General features: G+C 43.3%; 1 protein-coding gene across 4 annotated transcripts in view; it reads left to right on the top strand.

Moving 5' to 3' along the window:
* The window catches only part of APBB1IP (amyloid beta precursor protein binding family B member 1 interacting protein), a 130,367-nt gene that overhangs the window by 96,073 nt on the left and 11,344 nt on the right, over positions 1-22,950 (top strand). For 2 of the 4 annotated variants that reach the window (XM_030550297.1, XM_030550299.1), the window contains exons 11-14: positions 6,819-6,917; positions 7,414-7,531; positions 19,576-19,667; positions 21,882-22,841. In XM_030550297.1, coding sequence (XP_030406157.1) covers positions 6,819-6,917; positions 7,414-7,531; positions 19,576-19,667; positions 21,882-22,424 — 852 coding nt within the window. In that variant the 3' untranslated portion in view covers positions 22,425-22,841. Of the gene's footprint in view, positions 1-6,818; positions 6,918-7,413; positions 7,532-19,575; positions 19,668-21,881; positions 22,842-22,950 lie in introns of those variants that run through there. The other 2 variants (XM_030550298.1, XM_030550300.1) reach the window with 2 other exon arrangements.

Raw genomic sequence — 22,950 nt, 5'->3', positions numbered from 1 at the left:
GTCCAGGAACTTATTGGATAGTCTGTGCCCCACGGTGTTATTTTCCCAACATATATCTGGATAGTTGAAGTCCCCCATCACCACCAAATCTTGGGCTTTGGATGATTTTGTTAGTTGTTTGAAAAAAGCCTCATCCACCTCTTCCGCCTGATTAGGTGGCCTCTAGTAGACTCCCAGCACGACATCACCTGTGTTTTTTACCCCTTTTAGCCTAACCCAGAGACTCTCCACCCTTCCGTCTCCTATGTCCATCTCCACCTCAGTCCAAGTGTGTACATTTTTAATATATAAGGCAACACCTCCTCCCTTTTTCCCCTGTCTATCCTTCCTGAGCAAACTATACCCATCCACACCAACATTCCAGTTGTGTGTATTATCCCACCAAGTTTCAGTAATGCCAATAATGTCATAGTTGTATTTATTTATTAGCACTTCCAGTTCTTCCTGCTTATTACCCATACTTCTTGCATTTGTATAAAGGCATCTAAGATACTGGTTTGATCTTGCCTCCCAGCTTTGCCCTGACCCTCCTTCCTCTCTGCCATTATAGCCCGTGCTCCCTCCTGTTTCCAACCCATCTCCCAGGTCTTGTTCCCCACTTACCTCTGGGCTTTGCTCACACACAATTCTCCTCCAAGAAGTTTAGTCACAAATTTAATTAATGAATTATTTTTTTAATGAGCATTATCAGCATGGAAGCATGTTCTCTGGAATGGTGGCAGAAGCATGAAGGTGCGTATGAATGTTTAGCATATCTGGCACGTAAATACCTTGCAATGCCAGCTACAAAAGTGCCATGCTAACACCTGCTCACACTTTCAGGTGACATTGTAAATAAGAAGCAGGCAGCAGTATCTTACATAAATGTAAACAAACTTGTTTGTCTGAGCGATTGGCTGAACAAGAAGTAAGACTGAGTGGACTTGTAGGCTCTAAAGCAGGGGTAGGCAGCCTATGGCACGAGTGCCGAAGACGGCATGTGAGCTGATTTTTAAGTGGCACTCACACTGCCTGGATCCTGGCCACCAGTTCGGGGGGCTCTGCATTTTAATTTAATTTTAAATAAAGCTTCTTAAACATTTTAAAAGCCTTATTTACTTTACATACAATAATAGTTTAGTTATATATTATAGACTTATAGAAGGAGACCTTCTAAAAACATTGACATGTATTACTGGCACGCAGAACCTTAAATTAGAGTGAATAAATGAAGATTCGGCACACCACTTCTGAAAGGTTGCCGACCCCTGCTCTAAAGTTTTACATTGTTTTGTTTTTGAGTGCAGTTATGTAACCAAAAAAACCCTATATTTGTAAGTTACACTTTCACAATAAAGAGATTGTACTACAGTGCTTGTATGAAATGAATTGAAAAATACTATTTCTTTTATCATTTTACAGTGCAAATATTTGTAATAAAAATAATATAAAGTGAGCAGTGTACACTTTTTATTCTGTGCTGTAATAGAAATCAATATATTTGAAAATGTAGAAAAACATCCAAAATACTGTATTTAATAAATTTCAATTGGTATTCTATTGTTTAACAGTGCAATTAATCGCGATTACTTTTTTTAATCACAATTAATTTTTTGAGTTAATCGTGTGAGTTAACTGTGATTAATCGACAGCCCTAGCTGAAACCATTCCAAAGCCAGAGGATCCCACCTTGGCAAGAAGGTTCAGTTGATCTCCTTTGTGAAATTTTCCATTGTGTTTAACAGAAACCTTGAACATTATAGTGTTTTATCTTGTGTCTGTGTGAGAGTATTCACCAGTCCTGAAGCCAGTTATCTCATGCCATGATGAAAAACCCTTCAATGCAGACAAATAGCAAGGTAATCTATATGCAAATTGACTGGTTTAGTCAGCCTGATGTGTCTGAGACTGAGTGAATTTAATTATGGTTTATTGGTGCTGGTTTTGCTTGAGTAATCTGAAGGTAATGGTGCATAATGCTGAATTAATCTAGGATGAAACAAAATGGTTTCCTGGGGATAAACTGAGACAAAGGCATCATCATACTCCATTTCTGCAGCTGTGTAATTTTTCCTTGTAGCCCACTGTAGCTTTCTTGGTATCCTCTGGAGTCTGCCACATCTCTCTCAGATCTCTAATGTTCACAAGAATTTTAGAGCCAAATTCTCTGCTCCAGTAGCTTTTTTTCCTATAATGGAGTTACTCCAGCAGATAATTTGGTCCTTCATTTGGTCCACTGCTGGTTCTCTCCTCTTCCACAGCTAACATATCCCCTCGCAGATGCCTATAAAGTGTACACTCTGTAGGACACCCTTTTAAAAATGTAAAAGTGAGAAGTAAGTGCATTTGAGAGAGAAGATGATATGAGAGAGTCCTAGAAAGGAAACAAAAAGGATACAGAACAAGAGAGCATTTTTGCCTCTTCATCTGAAACAATTTAATCCTTTAGCATCAACATTTCAGGTGAGTATTTAAATTAAAATCAGGCCTCCACTAATAACCTGAAAAAAGCAAATGTAAAAAGATTTCTTAATAAGCTGTTTCAGAGATTGTAGGGAAACAGGGCCCTGCACTGAAGAGCTCACAGTCTAAGTAAGTGTGTAAGTTTCTGCAGGATTGGTGCCTATACAATATAGAGGCAGAGTGAGGGAAGGGATATAATAAATGCTTTTTCTTTTCTCTGAAAAGTTATTCTCTTTAGTTAACAGTAGCTATCTTTAAAAAAAAATAGTTAAACCAAAAGTATTGCTTCAGTCACTCGGGAAGTGTAAGTTAGAAGCAGAATTACCTTACGACAATGCAGTCGTTTTAGATAAGCAGATTCTTTGCACGTTTTAGGTAAATCAGGCAAGCCTCCTGGCTGGCATTCTCGTTGCAGGGAATATATGGAGTCAGAATGTAGCTGAATTTAGAAGCAATTAGCCACACTTTTACCTCAGTTTTCTGGGTGTCCAACTTGATACTTTGGGGTTGATTTTCCAAAGTGTTGAGCACACACCATTCGCATTGATTTCAATTGTAGCAGATGCTCAGCATTTCTGAAAAACCACTCCTCAAGGGATCTCAAAATGGGCACCTAAAAACCAAGAAGGTACCCCAAAATCAATAGGCCAAAAATGCCAGAAGTGGCTAACTCCAAAGCCATCAGTTTGCGGATCAGTGCTCAGTTTCGTAGACAGTAACACCTCCCAGAAGCTTTAGGTAAGTAACTAGCTTTACACATTTTTGGGCAAGGAAGTCCATGAGATAACTGAATATCTATAGCTTATTTTTCATTGTCATGGTTGGAAGAAGGTGAAGAAAGATAACATGTTATTGAGAGATTCTCTCTGTCACACACACTCTTGTTTTGATCATTAGACACAAGGCATACAAACCACATCTTTCGGTTCCTATTTCACTGTAGGTTTTCAGTGTGTTCTATTTTGTTTTCTTTAGGCATAAGGTTTACTTTATACTTTAAATTCATCTGCGCAGAACCTTTTTGGTTTTGTTCAGCTTCTTGAAAAATAAGGTCTTTATATTTAAGTGTTTCCTTATTCTTTATCTATACAAATAATGCTTGGGAGGGACACAGTGTGTTACATGACACTTGGAAAGAAGCCAGAGGGTTGGAGTGGAGATGGCCTAGGTTCTATTCCTGACCCTTTTACTGGTTTTCTGGGTGATCTTTGGCAAGTCCCTGAAAGGCCTAATTTTCAGAGGGGCTGAGAACCTGCAACTCTTTCTGATTTCATGTGGAATTTCAACACTTCTGAAAATCAGGCCCTTAGCCAATATGTGCTTCAGTTTCCCCATCTGTAAAATGGTGATAATACTACCTCCTCACCTTTATTAAGCACTGTGCGATCTATGCTATAGAAATGTAGTGCACTGAAATGTAATAAAATCTGTTATAGATTATTTTTCAGGCCCTATAGGTTTTCTGTGGCTTTTAACATAATGCCTGAACTCCATTTCTGCTTCTTTGGAGTTTGCTTGGATGTTATCACTTTTCACTGGAGCCATGGCATCTGAGGAGGTGCTTTTTGAACTGTTGTCCTTTATAATTCACTTGATTGCTGGATGTTTCCAAGGAAAAGGGAGATAAACCTCTTCAGAGAAGAAAATGTTTTTGCTTTACCATCTGATCATTCCAGGGAGCTTTTCCACACACAGTGTGCACTGAGCCTGGAGGTGTGTTTGCTGTGTGCTGGGTAATGCTGAGAGGCATTCTTGAGGCTGAGTCCCTCTCAGTTCTCTTGAACATTATGGCTCTTCATCACCCCTAAACTACGGCAATGCTTAGCTGGCACAGTCATGCTACTTCCTTTTCAGCATTGTTGATTCCAGTGAGCAAGTTTCTCCCAGTGTTTGTCCAAGTTATTTGGGTTAATGAGAAATTTCCTTTCAGGAAGTTCTTCTAAGTGATATTAAATGTGGTATTTAAAAAAATGAGGGAGACTCATGGTATTTGAAGGATCATTGAACTGCTGTTCATTTTGGTGGGAGGAGAGGACCCTCTCTCTCAGCGTATGTGCCCGGCCATTTGGTAGCATCATGAGCCGCCAGTGCTATAAAACTATTGAAAAGTATTTGGTGCCATCTGCTGGACTGAATAGAATATTACAAGTCCGACCAAAAATTCCCTGATACCTTGTGACAGGCGCGTCAGGAGTTGAAATTATCCATATGTCCATTCTAGCCCCCGTATGAAAGGGGCTCTAGTCTGGAGATGTTCTTCACACCGGGAAACTGAAGTGGACCTTGGATGTTCTGAGTTGGAGTTTTCCAGGATAAACCACCAACAGTGCACTTGGATAGAAGCAGTGAAATAAGCCAGTAATAATGTCCTTATAACCCTTCTGTCAGCAGTTGTCAGCAGCAAAAATGGCCAGGTTCAAATATCTAGGGGTTCCGCCTAGAATTAACCAATACTGCCACAAGCCTGAACCACTACCCAGAAACCTCTGTGCAATGCTTAACTGGCAGTGCTTCCCCTCTGACATGCACCAACTTTGTGTATGAGACAAAGAAAATGTTACTAGGGGAAAGGAATACAGTATTAATTTTGGGAAACACAGCAACATACAGTAAGTCATTCATATGTTTATATGAGTAGTAGGTAAAACACTCACCCACACAGTCTCTTTGGCAGTAATCCCTTGCCCCAGTTTCCCCACCTGCTGATGTGAACAGCCAATGGACATACACCTCTACCCCAATATAACACGACCTGATATAACATGAATTCAGATATAATGCAGTAAAGCAGCGCTCGGGAGGGGGGCAGGGCTGCGCACTCCAGCGGATCAAAGCAAGTTCGATATAACGCGGTTTCACCTATAATGTGGTAAGATATTTTGGCTCCTGAGGACAGCGTTATATTGAGGTAGAGGTGCATGTCCCTTTAACACCTTGCTTTCTCACTGGTGCACCCCATGTACGCCACCCACTCATGGTTTTGAGGGTGTTTTTTTGGTCAGTGGTTAGTCCTGGAATGTGGGAGTACAGTCAGGCAGGCTCATCTCTGGCCCCAAAGAGGAAGTACTGCCTTAGTACTACCTCTGCATCATATCTTATCAGGATGCAGGTCCTCGGACTCCGAACCCAGCCACAGTGAGTGCTGCTCTAGAGATGCTATGTAGGTGACAGACATAGGTCCTTACCAGAGTTAACTCTGTTCTATCATTGCACTGTGGAAGGGGTTCAGTGACAAAGGACCCTTGAGCACAGTCCTGGCCACAAGAGATTTACTTCTCACAAGGTAGGAACCCCGTGTGACTAGTGTACTGCCCAGCTGTGCAATAGTTTGGGTTATGGCAACTCCTCTCAGGGCATATAAAGTACAGTTTTATGCCCTTTTGTCACACAATAGGATAACATTTAATCCCCCCCCCCCATCCAGCACTTTAATTAATTTTAACCAAAACAACCAATGTTCACACTGGGAGGGCGGATAACAAACATGCAAATAAGGTCTGCTCATCCTGTCTCATCTCCTTATTCACCAATAGATGGTAGCATAAATCTCCTGCCCAAGAGTTTCAGAGCTGCCCGGGGTTTACATCCTACTGTACTGTAGCATTGGAGGATAGTTCCTCCAAAATCTAAAATCAGTAGGTGCAATTTTCAGGCAAGCAGTCTGACTGAAATTTGTAACAGACTCTGAGCTGTAGGGATATGTCAGTGTTGAGCAGTAGCAGTAAGGGTTCCAGATCCACTTCAAAAAATCAAAGGATTTAAGTGCCCTGGAAAAAGTGGTTACGTTTGGTGGTGTTGCATTATTTATAATCCTATAGCTACAATAGGATGGAATTTTGCAGCAGTGTTGGTGAGAGGTACAAAGGATAAAGGGGCATAGAACAAAAACTTGGAATAGCGCTAGAGCTAGTCTCACAGGAAGACAATGAGTCTAAAGACAAAAATCTGTTTCAGCTCATGGTCTGTGCTTATCCAAATTAAATATGCTCTTTAGAAATGATAATCACGTTGCACTTTCAGGCTGGATGTGTTACAGATTGCAACAGACTTCCTCTGTTTACACATTGAGCACTAGGCACTGAACCATGACATTTCTAGACTTTATTGACCTGTAGGTCACATTTTAGCTTTCTAAAACTCAGGTATTTACATTGCAGACCTCTCTTACAACCTTTGTTATAAGCAAATGCTACAAATGTTAATCCCTGTGTGCTGAAGTTTGTGATTTCATTTTTTACACACTGATAATTGTCATCTTCATGTTAACATGCTCTAGAAAGTCAGTGTTTCCATTGCGATCACCATATAGGGCTTTGACTTTTTTACATTTTGCCTGATATATGTAGGTTTTTAACTGCAAGAATTATTCATTCCAGCATCCCCAGATTCAAAAGGAGTCACAATATATCAAGTATTTATGCTGTGATGACCAGGGGACTCTACAGCAGTGGGTAACAGGAATCAGAATTGCCAAGGTGAGAATGAAGACCATTCCCCTCCCCACCCTCCAACTCCCTCAACTAACTGGCTGTCATTGAGGCTCACTGCATCCAGTCAGTGTATAATAAGTGGCTTGATCCTAGCTTCTGTATCTGCCATTGTTTCTTGCTGTGGGATGACACCAAATAGACACCCCCAGGCTTCCCCCCCCTACTCCTTTACAAAGTGCTTTGAAGCATACAGTGCTATAGTATTATTTTAAGCACTTATCTTGCATTGAGTGGATCCTAGGGCAGAATCCCATTGAAATCAATTGGGTGCAGGGGTCAACAGAATCTCCATACAGGTGTAGGGATTCTCTCTGGCATGTCCCAGTACAGATTCAGGCTCAGTTTTTGTAGAAATAGCTGCTTTCTAACAAAATTTGGGAAAGGGTTCAAAAAAATGCAGCTCACAGCAAATGTATGTTTGGACATGCAGACAGTTGCATTGACTCTGCTTCAGGATTAAAGATGCGCTTTATTTCCCCAGTATGGCAAGACACTATATGATAACTACAAACGTGCAGTACAGAGGGCCAGTTTGGCCTCTGGATGGGCAAACCTGGCGACTGTGAAACCAGCTGTCACTGCAGGATCATCCTTGACAGGTATCTACACTGTTTGACATGATTAAACCTTAGGCAAGAGTGCTGAGGATTTTCTGACCCATAAGTTTAGTAATAAGACTCTTTGTTCTGGCCTTCAGTTGTAACCCATAGCTATGGGATACTGCTACAGGAAATAAGTTCACAACTTTGAACATAAGTCACCCAGAGCAGAACAGAGTTAACATGCATTCCTGGCACATTTAATAGAATGCTTTTTTGGTGGCTTCCATGTACGGATTCCCCTTCGCTATGCCTCATCTTGACTAAATGTTCAAGATCCTGTAGTCTCTCATTCAGAGAAAGACGTGTTCTTCATCTCTACACTGTCGCTCTTGGAACGTTTGCACCAGTGGGCTTTTCTGAGGATAATGCTGTTGCCACTCCAAGAAGTGATCAGGACAGCAATGAGCCACTCTATCTAACAATGAGAATGAGATAAGGAAGAGAACACTATTTCCATCACAACATGGAACAAGGGGCCCGAGTCTTTAGCAAACTCATCTTCACTACAGCACAGTCACAAGGGGGCAGCATGGGGGTAATTTCTAACTTTACATACAGTAGATCTGTTGCTTTTCTGTTGCCCATTTATCACTATAGAGCAGCATTTCTCAAACTGTGGAGGGCTTAGAGGATCATGAAAGGGTACAAAGGGTCATGACATTTAAAGTGGGCGGGAGTGGAGAGAAAATGCAAGAAAGCCAGCATATGTTCCGGTTGGAGGAGCTCCTGTCCTGGGGGGCTGGCTGGGCTCAGCTTCCCATGCTGGGCATTTTGATTCCATGCACCAAGGACGAGGTCAGAGTGCCACTCAGATTTGGCCTGGCTGCCCTGATGGCAGAGTGGCAGGGCCCCCAGGTCGCAATGCCTCAAGTGGGGAAAATTGAGCCAGCTGTCTCCATGGGCCAGGAGCTACTGCTGCACGGTGTGTGGGGGGGAGAGGGTGTCTCACTCTGCAACTCACACACACACGGACCTGCCACCCCTTAGTGGCAGCACCCAACCACCCTCCCTCCTGGCTTCCCACTCCCCACCCCCATCTTTGTGCTTTTAATTTTCCTAAAAATACCCAAACCAAAGCAAAAAACCAACCAAGTCACACCTCTAACTCCTGGGGATCTCCTTGACAGAGGTGAGCCCAAAGCTGGGGTGCGCAGCCTGAAGAAGGTTGCTGAAGAGGCATAACAGGGTATGACAATAATAGTAACCTGCACTACTGTTTTTACTTCACACATTTGAAATATATTTTATTCGTTACAAAAAGTGTTCTGGGCCCCCTTTTAAAAAAATAAGATACATAATGCCTTTAAAACCAGTTCAAATCAAATTAAACAAACTGTCCCCAGCCCACCAGTATTGTCACCTTCCACATTCCCCCATCACAACACTAAATAAATAAATAAATAAAATCATCCCACTCCAGAATTCTCCAGATACCTTCCCCAGGCCTTGCCTCCCTTTGCCCCGAATGCTTAGGGGAAGCTACATGCCTGGAAAAGTTCAGGTTCCTGGGGACCAGTGAAGGGACTGAGTTCCAAAGTCAAGGGGAACTCCCTGCCAGCTGCTCCATTTGAGAGGCGTGGGACAGCTGCTGGAGGGATGGTGTAGGGGTGGCGGGTTGACTAGGATTTGATGTTGTGATGGGGAGTACACTGAAGGCAACAGAACAATGACTGATTTCAGTGGGTTTCCACACAAGTGCAGGAATCCATGCTAGCAGATCCCAAAACAGGAGCAGGGCTTACTTGAGCATATGCACCTCTATGGTTTTGACCATTGACAAGAATCCAGGCATAGGTCATAATAGATGATCATACAAAACACTGTATGTCTCTCACAGCAGAAGGATAGCTGTCTTCTAGAGCAGTGATTTTCAAACTGCCGGTCACGAGCCGATACTGGGTTGCGGAATGTAAGGCACAAAGTCGCAGTGGCTCTGGTCAACTTCACCGCCTGGGCCGTTAAAAGTCCCATCGGCAGTGCTGCCCAGCTAAGGCAGACTAGTTCTTACCTGTTCTGACACCGTGCTGTGCCACGGAAGCAGCCAACAGCAGGTCCGGCTCCTAGGTGGGAGAGCCACAAGGCTCCACGTGCTGTCCTCACCCCATGCACCGGCTCCACACTCCTATTGGCCAGGAACCAGCCAATGGGAGCTGGGATGGGGGGAGGTGCCTGCAGACAAGAGCCTCACGGAGCCACTTGCGTGCCTCCACCTAGGAGCCAGACCTACTGCTGGCCACTTCCAGGGCACAGTGCAGTTTGTGGTGCCAGGGCAGGCAGGAAGCCTGCCTTAGCGCCCTCGCTGCCCCACTGACTGGGAGCCACCCAAGGTAAGCCCGCACCCCAACCCTGTGCCCCACTCCCCTGCTCCAGCCCTGAGCCTCCCCCACAACCCAGAGCCCCGTATATGGATGTGTGTGTGCAAATTATATACACAGACACACATGATGGAACACAATCAAAATATAAATGACCTACAGTGGTGATACAGATTAATTTCATACATGATAACATATTAAAATATAGAAGCAGTACAAGTCAACACTTCCACTGCCTATTCATCTGAAAGAATGATTCATATTAAATGGTTATATACCTGTTGAAAGATCTTATTAACTGATATCACTGTAGACTTATCTATTGAGGGTTATTAGCATTCTAATCCAAGCAGGTTATTGGGACTATACATACACTCTGCTAGCATCTATCACACTAGCCCAACATAAAATACAGCAAATTAGATGTGGCCAGAACTTAGTTTCCCTCCGTCCCTTCCTTTTTATCATATGGAATGTCTAACAATGAGCAGCTGTTGGCTGACATTCTAAAATGGGGCTGAATATTTTTTTCAAACTGCCATTCACAGTATTAGCTGGAATGAATAGCAATCTACAATCCTGCACTAACATGGGAGGGAGTTTTGTTTAATCAGCCTCAGTAACAGCTGAAGCATTGCTCAGATGGCAGGTGGAGCTTCCTGTTCTCACATCACATTTGTAGCATGTATGGTGATTGGAACATTGTGGCCAACATTTGTGGTATCTGTAAATACCCAAACTGTACAGTCTGTGGTTTTTTAAGAGTCCTTTGTGCCAAAGTCATCTCATGCAATATGTTGTTTTCATCTCTGTCTTGCTACATTAATCTTCATGTGGTTGAACACACTGTGTATAATTTCGACAGCACATGAGTGTTCAAAAGACCAAGGCTGCTGCTGTTCCCTAGATGTAATTCTGCAAGAGGCCTGTTGCTATACAAGGCATTTTGTATTCTGCTTTGGACAAAAATTTGCCGATTTAAAAAACTGTTGGTAATTTTGTTTTAACACTGGAAAGACTAGAAAACAAAATTAGAGAGAGAAGGCCACATGGAATTAGTCTGGATTTTCACTGATGTAACGGAGCATGCTTTGGGTGGCTGTCCTTGTGTATAGCGGGTTGGGGATCAAGTGCCAAATGGTGCCCTTAAGTCTTAGGCCATTTGGAAAATAGAGACAAAGCCATTAATGCCAGGAGGCATTGGCAGCAGGTTTCCATTTAGCTATTCCCTGACTTCCTGATTATATCATTTTGCCAGACAGGTGGAGAGGGCCAGGATACAGTGCCCCACATCTATCCACCCTCTCCCTTTTTAGGTTCAGCAGGACTGGAGATTAGAACATTTTTGACCAGACTGACCCAAAAGCTCCCACTGTTTGTGAATTGTTCTTCAGGCCCATTCATAGACTTCACACATCAAGTAGGAAAAATGTGTCCCCCAGCTAAGCAGCTGGATTATGGATCCCAGCTGGTCCACCAATCTCTCTGCAGAGTGCTTGCACCCACTGACTTGTGCCTAGTGGCCCACATGATTGATTGTATCAGCTTATGGAAGCTCCTTGTTGAATTTCTAACAAATATTCAATATAGTGCCCATAATCAGCATGACACTTGGAATTAAGTAGATTTATTTCAATGAATACATAACAAGCACATAAAAAGCATATATAAAAATACCACAGGCCAAGTTCTGCTCTGACTTGCATCATGTGTAGCCTTAGTGAAGTCAATGGCACAGCAGAGTTTGGTCTTGCTTCTCTGTTTGTTAAAGTTGTGTGATCTGTAAATCTTCTAATCAAGTCATTTACTGTTAATACTTGGAACTCTGCACATCATATTCATAGCACCTATTTGCTAAATGGACAAATGCAGCAATTTTATTGGCAAATGCCAGGACTAAAAACATCTATGCTCAGACATGTATTGTGGGATATTCAATACTCATTAAAACCCGATCCAAGAAGCATTTGAGCACAGTTAGGCCTGGTCTACACTACGTGTTAAACTGAATTTAGCAGTGTTAAACCGATTTAACCCTGCACCCGTCCACACAACGAGGCCCTTAATATCGATATAAAGGGCTTTTTAAACTGGTTTCTGTACTCCTCCCCGACGAGAGCAGTAGCACTGAAATCGGTATTGCCATGTCGGATTAGGGTTAGTGTGGCCACAAATCGACGCTATTGGCCTCCGGGCAGTATCCCACAGTGCACCATTGTGACCGCTCTGGAAAGCAATCTGAACTCGGATGCACTGGCCAGGTAGACAGGAAAAGCCCTGCGAACTTTTAAATTGCATTTCCTGTTTGCCTAGCGTGGAGCTCTGATCAGCACAGGTGGCGATGCAGTCCCAAATCCAAGAAGAGGTCCAGCATGGACCGTACGGGAGATACTGGATCTGATCGCTGTATGGGGAGACAAATCTGTTCTATCTGAGCTCCTTTACAGAAGACGAAATGCCAAGGCATTTGGAAAAAAAATCTCCAGGCTATGATACAGAGTCCACAGCATAGTGCTGTGTGACAAGCGTAACGGAAAGCCAAAGAATCAAATGGACGCTCATGGAGGGAGGGGGGACTGAGGACTCCAGCTATCCAGCAGTCTCCAAAAATCATTTGCATTCTTGGCTGAGCTCCCAATGCCTGTAGGGTCAAACACATTGTCCGGGGTGGTTCAGGGTATATCTCATCAATTTACTGCCCCCTCCCCTCCCGTGAAAGAAAAGGAGAAAAAAATCATTTCTTGACTTTTTTCAATGTCACCATATGTCTACTGCATGCTGTGGGTAGACGCAGTGCTGCGGTACTAAACAGCAGCATCCTCTCCCCTCCCCTCCCCTCCCCGGTGGCAGACGGTACAGTACAAAATGACTGATAGCCGTCCTTATCATCAGCCCGTGAGTGCTCCTGGCTGGCCTCAGGTGAGGTCGGCCGGGGGCGCCTGGGTAAAAATAGGAATGACTCCCGGTCATTCCCGGCAGTTGGTACAGAATGGCTGGTACCCATCCTCATCATAGCAACTGGGGGCTGAGCTCCATCAGCCCCCGCCCTTTTATGTCTAAAGAAAAGATTCTGTACTGCCTGGACTATCATAGCAGCGGGATGCTGGGCTCCTCTCCCCCGCACCGTTTAATGTCCTGCCTGGACTATCATAGCAGCTGGAGGCTGCCTCCCGCTCATTTTATCTCACTAACAAGTCAGTGTTTCTTATTCCTGCATTCTTTATTACTTCATCACACAAATGGGGGGACACTGCCACGGTAGCCCAGGAGGGTTGGGGGAGGAGGGAAGCAACGGGTGGGATTGTTGCAGGGGCACTCCCTAGAATGGCATGCAGCTCATCATTTCTGTGGGATCTGACACGGAGTGGCTGTGCTCTCTGGTTCTCTGGTACAGTGGTTCTCTAATACACTTGCCCCATATTCTAGGCAGGACTGACTATTTTAGATAAAACATAAAGGAGGAAATGACCCAGGGAGTCATTCCCATTTTTGTCTTTGCGCCCCGGCCAACCTCGGCGAAGGTCAGCCAGAGGCACCCATGATAGCAGCAGACGGTACAGAACAACTGATAACCGTCATCTCATCGCCAATTTACAATGGCATGGCAGACGGTACAGAACAACTGATAACTGTCTCTGCTACCCTGAAAAGGCAAATGAATGCTGCTGTGTAGCACTGCAGTACTGCCTCTGTCAGTGGCATCCAGTAAACATACGGTGACAGTGACAAAAGGCAAAATGGGCTCCATGGTTGCCATGCTATGGCGTCTGCCAGGGCAATCCAGGGAAAAAGGACGTGAAATGATTGTCTGCCATTGCTTTCACGGAGGAAGGAATGAGTGACAACATTTACCCACGACACTGTTTTTGCACCATCATGCATTGGGATCTCAACCCAGAATTCCAATGGGCGGGGGAGACTGCGGGAACTATGGGATAGCTATGGGATAGCTACCCACAGTGCAACGCTCCAGAAATCGACGCTAGCCTCGGTACATGGACACACACCACCAAATTATTGTGCTTTGTGTGGCCGCGTGCACTCAACTTTATACAATCTGTTTTACAAAACCAGTTTATGTAAAATCGGAATAATCTCGTAGTGTAGACATACCCTTAGTCTCAATGACTAGTCCTGTGGCTAAAGTGAGACACATTTAACTGTTTTGGTGGACTGGGTCTTAAACTGGCTGTTAGATAAATTATAGCCAGATAGTTACATGGTTTCAGTTAGGAAGGAAATCACAGTTCAGTGCTTTCTGATGCAGAAATAACTATCATAGAACAGGGGTTCTCAACCTTTTTCCTTCTGAGGCCCCCCACCAACATACTATAAAAAGTTCATGGCCCACCTTTGCCACAACTGTTTTTCTACATATAAAAGCCAGGGGCAGTGTTAGAGAGTAGCAAGCAGGGCAGTTGCATGGGGCCCCAAACCACACGGGTCCCCGTGAAGCTAAGTTGCTCAGGCTTCGGCTTCAGCCCCAGGTGGCAGGGCTCGGGCCCTGGGCTTCAGCCCTGCATAGCAGGACTTCGGCTTTCTTCCCTGGGCCCCAGCTAGAGTGATACTGACCCTGCTTGGTGGACCCTCTGAAACCTGCTTTTGGCCCCCAGGGGGCCCCGGACCCCTGGTTGAGAACCACTGTCATGTAGACCAATATCATGTAGACCAGGGGTAGGCAACCTATGGCATGCATACCAAAGGCGGCATGTGAGCTGATTTTCAGTGGCACTCACACTGCCCGGGTCCTGGCCAATGGTCTGGGGGAGCTATGCATTTTAATTTAATTTTAAATGAAGCTTCTTAAACATTTCAAAAACCATATTTACTTTACATACAACAATAGTTTAGTTATATATTATAAACTTCTAGAAAGAGACCCTCTAAAAATGTTAAAACGTATTACCGGCACGTGAAACCTTAACTTAGAATGAATATATGAAGACTCCGCACACCACTTCTGAAAGATTGCCGACCCCTGATGTAGACTTTCTAGAAGTTTTAGGGCCTGCGAATCCACAACTGCATTTAACTTCAATGGGAGCACCTCTGAGAATCACGTCCTTATTTTCCAGTCAGTTTTCTGTGCCTTACATTGTGAGAGAATCTGCTGTAGTATTTTAATATAAATGTGGCCTCAGCAACATATTCTATTTCTTTTCCAAACCTATCAAGTGGGTATAAACTGGCTATCAACAAGTTTAGGCTTGAAATTAGACAAAGGTTTCTAACCATCAGAGGAGTGAAGTTCTGGAACAGCCTTCCAAGGGAAGCAGTGGGGGGTAAAAAAATCTAACTGGCTTCAAGACTAAGGTTGATAAATTTATGGAGGGGATAATATGATGAGATTGCCTACAGTGGCAAATAGCCAGTCTGTGACTGCTAGCAGCAAATATCTCCAGCTACTGGTAATGGGACACTAGATGGGGAGGGCTCTGAGTTACTACAGAGAATTCTTTCCCAGATGTCTGGCTGGTGAGTATTGCCTACATGCTCAGGGTCTAACTAATTCCCAAATTTGGGGGTGGGAAGGAATTTTCCCCAGGGTCAGACTGACAGAGACCCTGGGATTTTTTTGTCTGCCTCTGCAGCGTGGGGCATGGGTCACTTGCAGATTTAAACTAGTGTAAATGGTATAGTCTCCGTAACTTGAAGGCTTTAAATCATGATTTGAGGACTTCAGTAACTCAGGCCTTGTCTACACCACAAAGTTGCAGCACTGGTGAGGGAGTTATAGCGCTGCAACTTAGGAGGTGTACACATCTGCAGGGCATCACCAGCGCTGCAACTCCCTGTTTGCAGCGCTGGCCGTACTCCCGTTGAAACTCGGGTGTAGAGGATCCAGCGCTGGTCATCAGGTGTAAACACTCACCAGCGTTTTTTTTTACCTCCGTGGAATAAACAGGTATCCCAGCATACCAGAGGAAGCCTCTCTGGTAATCAAGCAGGTCTCCTTCCCTGCGGTTTGCAGGGGAGTTCGGGGAACGCGAGAGCAAACCGCGGGGAAGCAGGTCTCCTTCCCCGCGGTGTGCTCTCGCGTTCCCCTAACCCCCGTGCAAGCAGATCTCCTTCCCCGTGGTTTGCAGGGGGGTTCGGGGAACGCGACAGCACACCGTGGGGAAGGAGATCTGCTTGCACGGGGGTTCAAAAAACACCGGAGCAAACCGCTGGGAAGGAGACCTGCTTGCAGGGGGGTTCAAAAAACACCGGAGCAAACCGCTGGGAAGGAGACCTGCTTGCACGGGAGTTTGGGGAACACCGGAGCAAACCGCGGGGAAGGAGACCTGCTTGCAGGGGGGTTCGGGGAACACTGGAGCAAACCACTGGGAAGGAGACCTTCTTGCACGGGGGTTCGGGGAACGCGACAGCACACCGCGGGGAAGGAGATCTGCTTGCACGGGGGTTCAAAAAACACCGGAGCAAACCGCTGGGAAGGAGACCTGCTTGCAGGGGGGTTCGGGGAACACCAGAGCAAACCGCGGGGAAGGAGACCTGCTTCCCCGCGGTTTGCTCTCGCGTTCCCCTAACTCCCCTTGAAGCCGCCCAATAGCGCTGCAGTGTGGCCACATCTAACACCACTTGCAGCGCTGGTTGCTGTAAGTGTGACCACTCTGCAGCGCTGGCCCTATACAGCTGTACTAATACAGCTGTAATAACCAGCGCTGCAAAATTGTAGATGTAGACATACCCTGAGTCAGAGGTTAAGGGTCTATTACAGGAGTGAGTGGCTGAGGTTCTGTGGCCTGCAATATGCAGGAGATCAGACTAGATGATCACGATAGTCCCTTCTGGCCTCAGAGTGTATCACCTTGGATAGGAGTATGTGTGACACTCAAGCTATCATACTTTTTGTAACCATGCAATAGCAGTGACTGACGTTTCTCGTGATGTAAGCACAGGATATGGAAATTGTAGATTACATCTTATTTCTTCAACTGAAAATGTAATCCATAAAGATGCTATAACTCTGAAAGGCCTTTCTTCCATCTTCATTGGGTCTCAGCATAGTAAATTACACTAAGAAAACTAGACCATCTATTGAGGTTCAGAAATTTATGCATCAGATATCAAGGAGGTATGTCTACTTCTTTCACATGTTGAAGTTTCCAAAGGCCCCAGACTAAACTGGAGAGTTCATTTAATCCATACTAGACTATATAGTTTCTTTTTTCTAGTAACCACAAGCTCTATTTTGTCATTATTCAGTTTGGCAACATTGACATTTATACACAGGCCCTTACACAACATTGACAGCATGCAAAACTCTCTCAGGGTTTTAGTTTAGCCAGCTAGCAAACATTTACTACTACTTTGCAGTTTATTTGGTTTCTCAAGCCTCCCATAACTCCCTCCTAGAGAAAATACAAAGATTCACAGCTGTGAACTGAGTTAATAACACTGCAATTAATCACACATTAACAATAGAATACCAATTATTTTAAATATTTTTGGATGTTTACTACATTTTAAAATATATTAATTTCAATTATAACACAGAATACAAAGTCTACAGTGCTCATGTTATATTTAATTACAAATATTTGCACTGTAAAAAACAAAAAATTGTATTTTTCAATTCACCTTATTAAAAATACTGTAGTGCAATTTCTTTATCATGAAAATTGAACTTACAAATGTAGAATTATGTACAAAAAAACCTGCATTCAAAAATGAAACAATATAAAACTTTAGCACCTACAAGTCCACTCAGTCCTACTTCTTGGTCAGCCAATCACTCAGACAAACAAGGTTGGTTACAATTTGAAGGACATAAAGCTGCCTGCTTCTTGTTTACAATGTCACTTGCAAGTGAGAACAGGCATTCACATGGGACTGTTGTAACTGTCGTAGCAAGATATTTATGTGTCAGATGCGCTAAAGATTCATATGTCCCTCCATACTTCAATCACCATTCCAGAGGACATGCGTCCATGCAGATGATGGGTTCTGCTCAACAATCCAAAGTAAATCGGAATGATGCATGTTCATCATCTGAGTTAGATGCCACCAGCAGAAGGTTGATTTTCTTTCTTGGTGTTTCAAGTTCCGTAATTTCCACATCAGTGTTGCTTTTCTAAAAGCATGCTCCACACCTCGTCCCTCTCAGATTTTGGACAGCACTTCAGATTCTTAAACCTTGGGTCGAGTGCTGCAGTTATTTTTAGAAATCTCACATTGATACCTTCTTTGCATTTTGTCAAATTTGATGTGAACATGTTCTTAAAATGAACATGTGCTGGGTCATCATCCAAGACTGCTATAACATGAAATATATGGAAGAATGCAGGTAAAACAGAGCAGGAGACATACAATTCTCCCCTGAAGGAGTTCAGTCACAAATTTAATTAATGCATTATTTTTTTTAACAAACCATCAGCATGGAAGCACGTCCTCTGGAATGGTGGCCGAAGCATGGAAGGGACATATGAATGTTTAGCATATCTGGCATGTAGATACCTTGCAACGCCGGCTACAAAAGTGCCATGTGAACGCCTGTTCTCACTTTCAAGTGACATTGTAAATAAGAAGGAGGTCGCAGTATCTCCCATCAATGTACACAAACTTGTTTGTCTTAGCAGTTGGCAGAATAAGCAGTAGGGCTGAGTGGACTTGTAGGCACTAAAGTTTTACACAGTTTTGTTTCTGAGCGCAGTTATGTAACCAAAAAAATAATCTACATTTGTAAGTTACACTTTCACAATAAAGAAATTGCACTTCAGTACTTGTATGAGGTGAACTGAAAAATACTATTTCTTTTGTTTATCATTTTTACAGTGCATATATTTGTAATAAAAATAATACTATAAAGTGAGGATTGTTCACTTTGTATTCTGTGTTGTAATCAAAATCAATATTGAAAATGTGGAGAAACATCCAAAAATATTTAATAAATTTTAATTGGTATTCTATGGTTATAAGTCCGATTAATCACAATTAAAAAAATTAAGTGTGATTACATTTTTTTGAGTTAACTGTGATCAATTAATAGCTAATGACAACTAATGAAAAGGGATGACCCCATCCATAATATCGTAAGACCTCAGATCTGACAGCCTTATCCATATAGAATTTTGTCTCTAAATTTAAGCAGGCTCCATTAAAAAAAAATCCAGGAAAAAATGTATTGTTGTACAGTTAAAGTCTCAAACTAAACACTATTAAAAGCATTAGCAAAATGTTACACTGTAATTAAGAATTTAACCAATGAAAGGTCAGAAAATACCATCCTTAACTCTACCCACTTGCCACTCTGGCTTAACCTGAAGCCCAAAGACAAACTTCTTCCCTAGTTCCATGCCATCCTAACTCCCCCTACCACTTCCATCAGTCAAATCCAGGGACCCTCATGCCTCCATCACCTTGTGAGACACTGATAATTCCACTCTGATAATCTTTGCAATACTGTTTCCTTTAGGATTGCCAGTTGCACTTAAAGTAAAATTTGTATGGTCATTGATTTGACTATACGGTTTCACTTGTTTGTTTTTCATAGCAAGTCAATCAGAACTGAATAAAAAGGTGGAAAACAAGCAAGAGGCAATGTTGTAACTCTGCATGGTCCTTTTTGATGCAGTAAAATCCATGACAGGTCAATTACTGTCAGAATTCTAGCTTTTCGTACCCTGCTGGAAAATGAACAGATTTGTTAATTCTTATTCTTCATTGTTTGAGTTCTGGTTAATTCTGCACATTCAATATACCTGTGTTCTCCTTCCTCTTTCTGAGACATAACAGGTACTGTTCAAGCAAATGGACAGATTCTCCAGAGCATACCTCCTGCCAGGTTGGAGGCCCAGAAACACACTGAGATGACAAAGGTACAAATCAGAGGTTTCTGTTGGGGCACTACAGCTAAATTTTGCCTCACCCACTCTCTGTGCCTTCAAAGCACTAGAGCATTAAGGGGTAGTGTGTTGGTTTTGCCATTTGGGGAGGTGGATGGCTGATTCCTTCTCCTGTTTCAGTTAACTCTTTCAGAGCCAGGATGGGGTACACAGGCCATTACAAATACTAAGCTCTTAGAAAGCATTTTAAATCATTGGATCTCAAAGTGCTTTATGAAGGAGGTCAGTATCACTATCCCCATTTATAAAAAAACATTATTTAACTGGCACTCCTACTAAAAGGGCTGAACGTGCTATGCTCACAGTTTCTACCAGCCTGGGACCGAAGAACCAAACTCAAGGCTTGAACTTCACACCATGGTAGCCTATTGCTCTACAACAGAGCACAGAGCTGACTACAATCTATCTCCCAATTAATATATTTCATTTGTGTTTATTTCTGCCAACCATCTCTGTACAGCTGGGACTGAGAATGTGTACTGGCCTTGTGTGTTCATCCTAGGAAACGATTCCACAGATTTACAAGAATAGACGTAAAAGCACTTTCTGCTTAGGTTGGGCACTTGTAAATGTTAACAGCTAGCAGCTGTCACCTAAAAATATGGAGAGAGTATGTTCAGATTTTGCCCAGGGGGCTTTACTGATCCTTAACATGTGACCTAGCAATCACATTTTGAATTAAAGTTCACCTAATATTCTGCCAAAGCAAATACAGCCCTAATGAACTGCTAACCTATATTTTATTTTTTGTAACATGGGTGATGTATGCTTTGCCTTTTTCCCTTAAAAAAGAGTGATCAAAGCCCTTGTATGACCGGTACATTTGTGGCTGAGTGTGACTAGAGCTTAATGGGTTGTGGGTATTTTTTTGCCACCTTTTTGTTCTGAGAGCAAGTGGAAGAAATGTGTGTTACTGGCACAAATGCAGAAGAATGTACGGGGCAAACTGTCCCTAGCCCTAGCTTTGATGCAGGAGGGGCAAAATTAGACTTCCACTTTTTGCACCCCATATAGACCATGGAGTGCTACCCCTGTGTGCTTCCAAGGGCACATATTGCCCCACAGCCCTCTCATACTTCACATCTTCTTGTAAAGCTGGACAACCACACCAAAGGCAGCACAATGCAGCATTCCAAGGGGTGTACTCCCTGGACTCCAAGAGGGTTGTGACTCCAGAGTTACAATACATCCCTGGTACCACGCTCCACCTGTTGAGGGCTGTCGTAGCTAAATGTCACTATCCATTGGCGACATGTAGCTTCCTCGTTATTTTAACATTAGCCAAAAATATAGTAGCAATGACTCAAAAAGGTAAAATAAAATATAACAAAGGAAGAAAGCAAAAAAAAATCCACACTTGCTTTTTATTCCATAAAATCATGGCAAATTTGAATGGATGAGTCTGCCACAAGCTTTAATACAACTAATTTAATTAATTTGTAGCTACTAGTATTGACTTTGTGCTTAATTTTCATTCAGACTTCAGCTGGACTTTTCTTTTAGTGTAATGACCTTCTGCCACAGAGAACTGAATTGCAAGCTTCTCCTAGCATTACAGAACATCTGTAGCACAGTGAAAGTTGTATTACATGGGAAAGTCCACCCTGCAGACAAATATAAAATTTTGCTGAACAACAGATGACTTCTGGGTCAAGTTTCCATTGTGCAGATTTAGTTTGTTGTTAATTTAACTTCTGGGGATAAACACACACTATTGATATAAAAAAAAAATCTGATATTTTCAGGGAAGGGCAGCTGGTTGGAACATCATGGAAGCTCCTTTACAGGCTTTACTAATTGCAACGACTGTGACATTGTAACACCAGTCATTGTGCTAGAACGTGCAAAAAGGGGATATATTAATATTCTAAACAGGTATTTTGCAGTGAAAATGCAGCTTTCAAAGCTTCATGGGCAGCTGTGGGAAAAGAAACCAAAATAGCCTTTGTGCTGACCATTTGGCCCAAAGGACACCAACCCACTTCGATTTCTAGGATGGGGAGTCCTGGTTAGACCATTTGAGTTCTGTGTTCTGTTGAAACAAGGAGTTAATTCTGTGACAATGAGAAATACTGAAATAAGCTTGTGCATTTCCATGCCAATTCAAATGATATCACTTCGCAACATTAGTTCATAAATGTTCTTACTATAACACCAATCACCACGACTCTGTTTTATTTATTAAAGGATAAGAAACCAAATGATGTCAATGGCTGCCGTTCAGTGCAGCCAACCAGCCAGCCACAGACGTACCAGAATAAACGCGCCTCAATAAAGCCACCACCGCCTCAAAGGCGATCTTCAGCTGTGAGCTCTACACCTCTTCAACCTGCCCAACCCAAACGCGGAAGCGCAGTTTTCACATCAGATCCAGTCACTTTTCCACCACCGCCACCTGAAATGGCAGAGGATTTGCCACCCCCACCACCTGACTTCTGTGAAGATCCTCCAGATTTTGTGCCTCCTCCACCACCCACCTGTAGCAGCAGCACTGAAGACCTCCTACCACCCCCTCCTCCACCTCCACCTTCTCAGGCCTCTCTCTCAAATAAGCCACTACCTGTGACAAAGAAAGTTGGGCCACCTCCTCCAAAAAGGCAAGTGAACACTGAACGGACTGAAGAACCAAAGTCAATGGGGCTGCCTCCTTCTGGAGGTGGAAGTGGACAGCCTGATCTCATGTCTGATCTGATGAAAGCCCTACAGAAGAAAAGGGGAAACACATCTTGAAGTTTATGGGACAGACTGACTTTAAACCACAGCTCTCATTGTGGGGGTGTCCTGTAAGGGTTGTGCTGGAACAGGAGTCCCTGGAGGAATTCTGCCTGACCCAGAATTCCCCCTGGGAGGTCCAGAGAAATGCATGGTAGTGGTGATAGCTCTACCACAACTTGAGATGGGGTAGTATGCACTCCCTCTTCACTGAGCCAGCACCCCTAGCTGAGGTGAGAGGTTGGGCCCATCCCCCTGTGCCTCACTCCACTATGGATGGCTAGGGTTGGTGGTAGAAGTACTAGCCTAGATTAGCGCCTTCACTTGGTGAGTGAAGGTACCAGCCTCTGTGGTGGGATTAGAGCTGGTTAGAAAAGGCCAATTATTTTTCATGGAAATTTTTTTCAAATTTTTCTATATTGATCATTTTTTGTTTTCAATTTCTGGGTTTTAATCAAAAATATGGAAAATTTCAACAATTTTTTTCACCTACAGTTTTCAGTTTGGTCAAAAACATTTTTCAATTTAATAATTTGGACAAAAG

The sequence above is a fragment of the Gopherus evgoodei genome, chromosome 2 (genome assembly GCF_007399415.2).
Source record: "Gopherus evgoodei ecotype Sinaloan lineage chromosome 2, rGopEvg1_v1.p, whole genome shotgun sequence".
Lineage (NCBI taxonomy): Eukaryota > Metazoa > Chordata > Testudines > Testudinidae > Gopherus > Gopherus evgoodei.
Note: the sequence above shows the minus strand (reverse complement) of the source record. Positions and strands in the feature narration are given on the sequence as shown.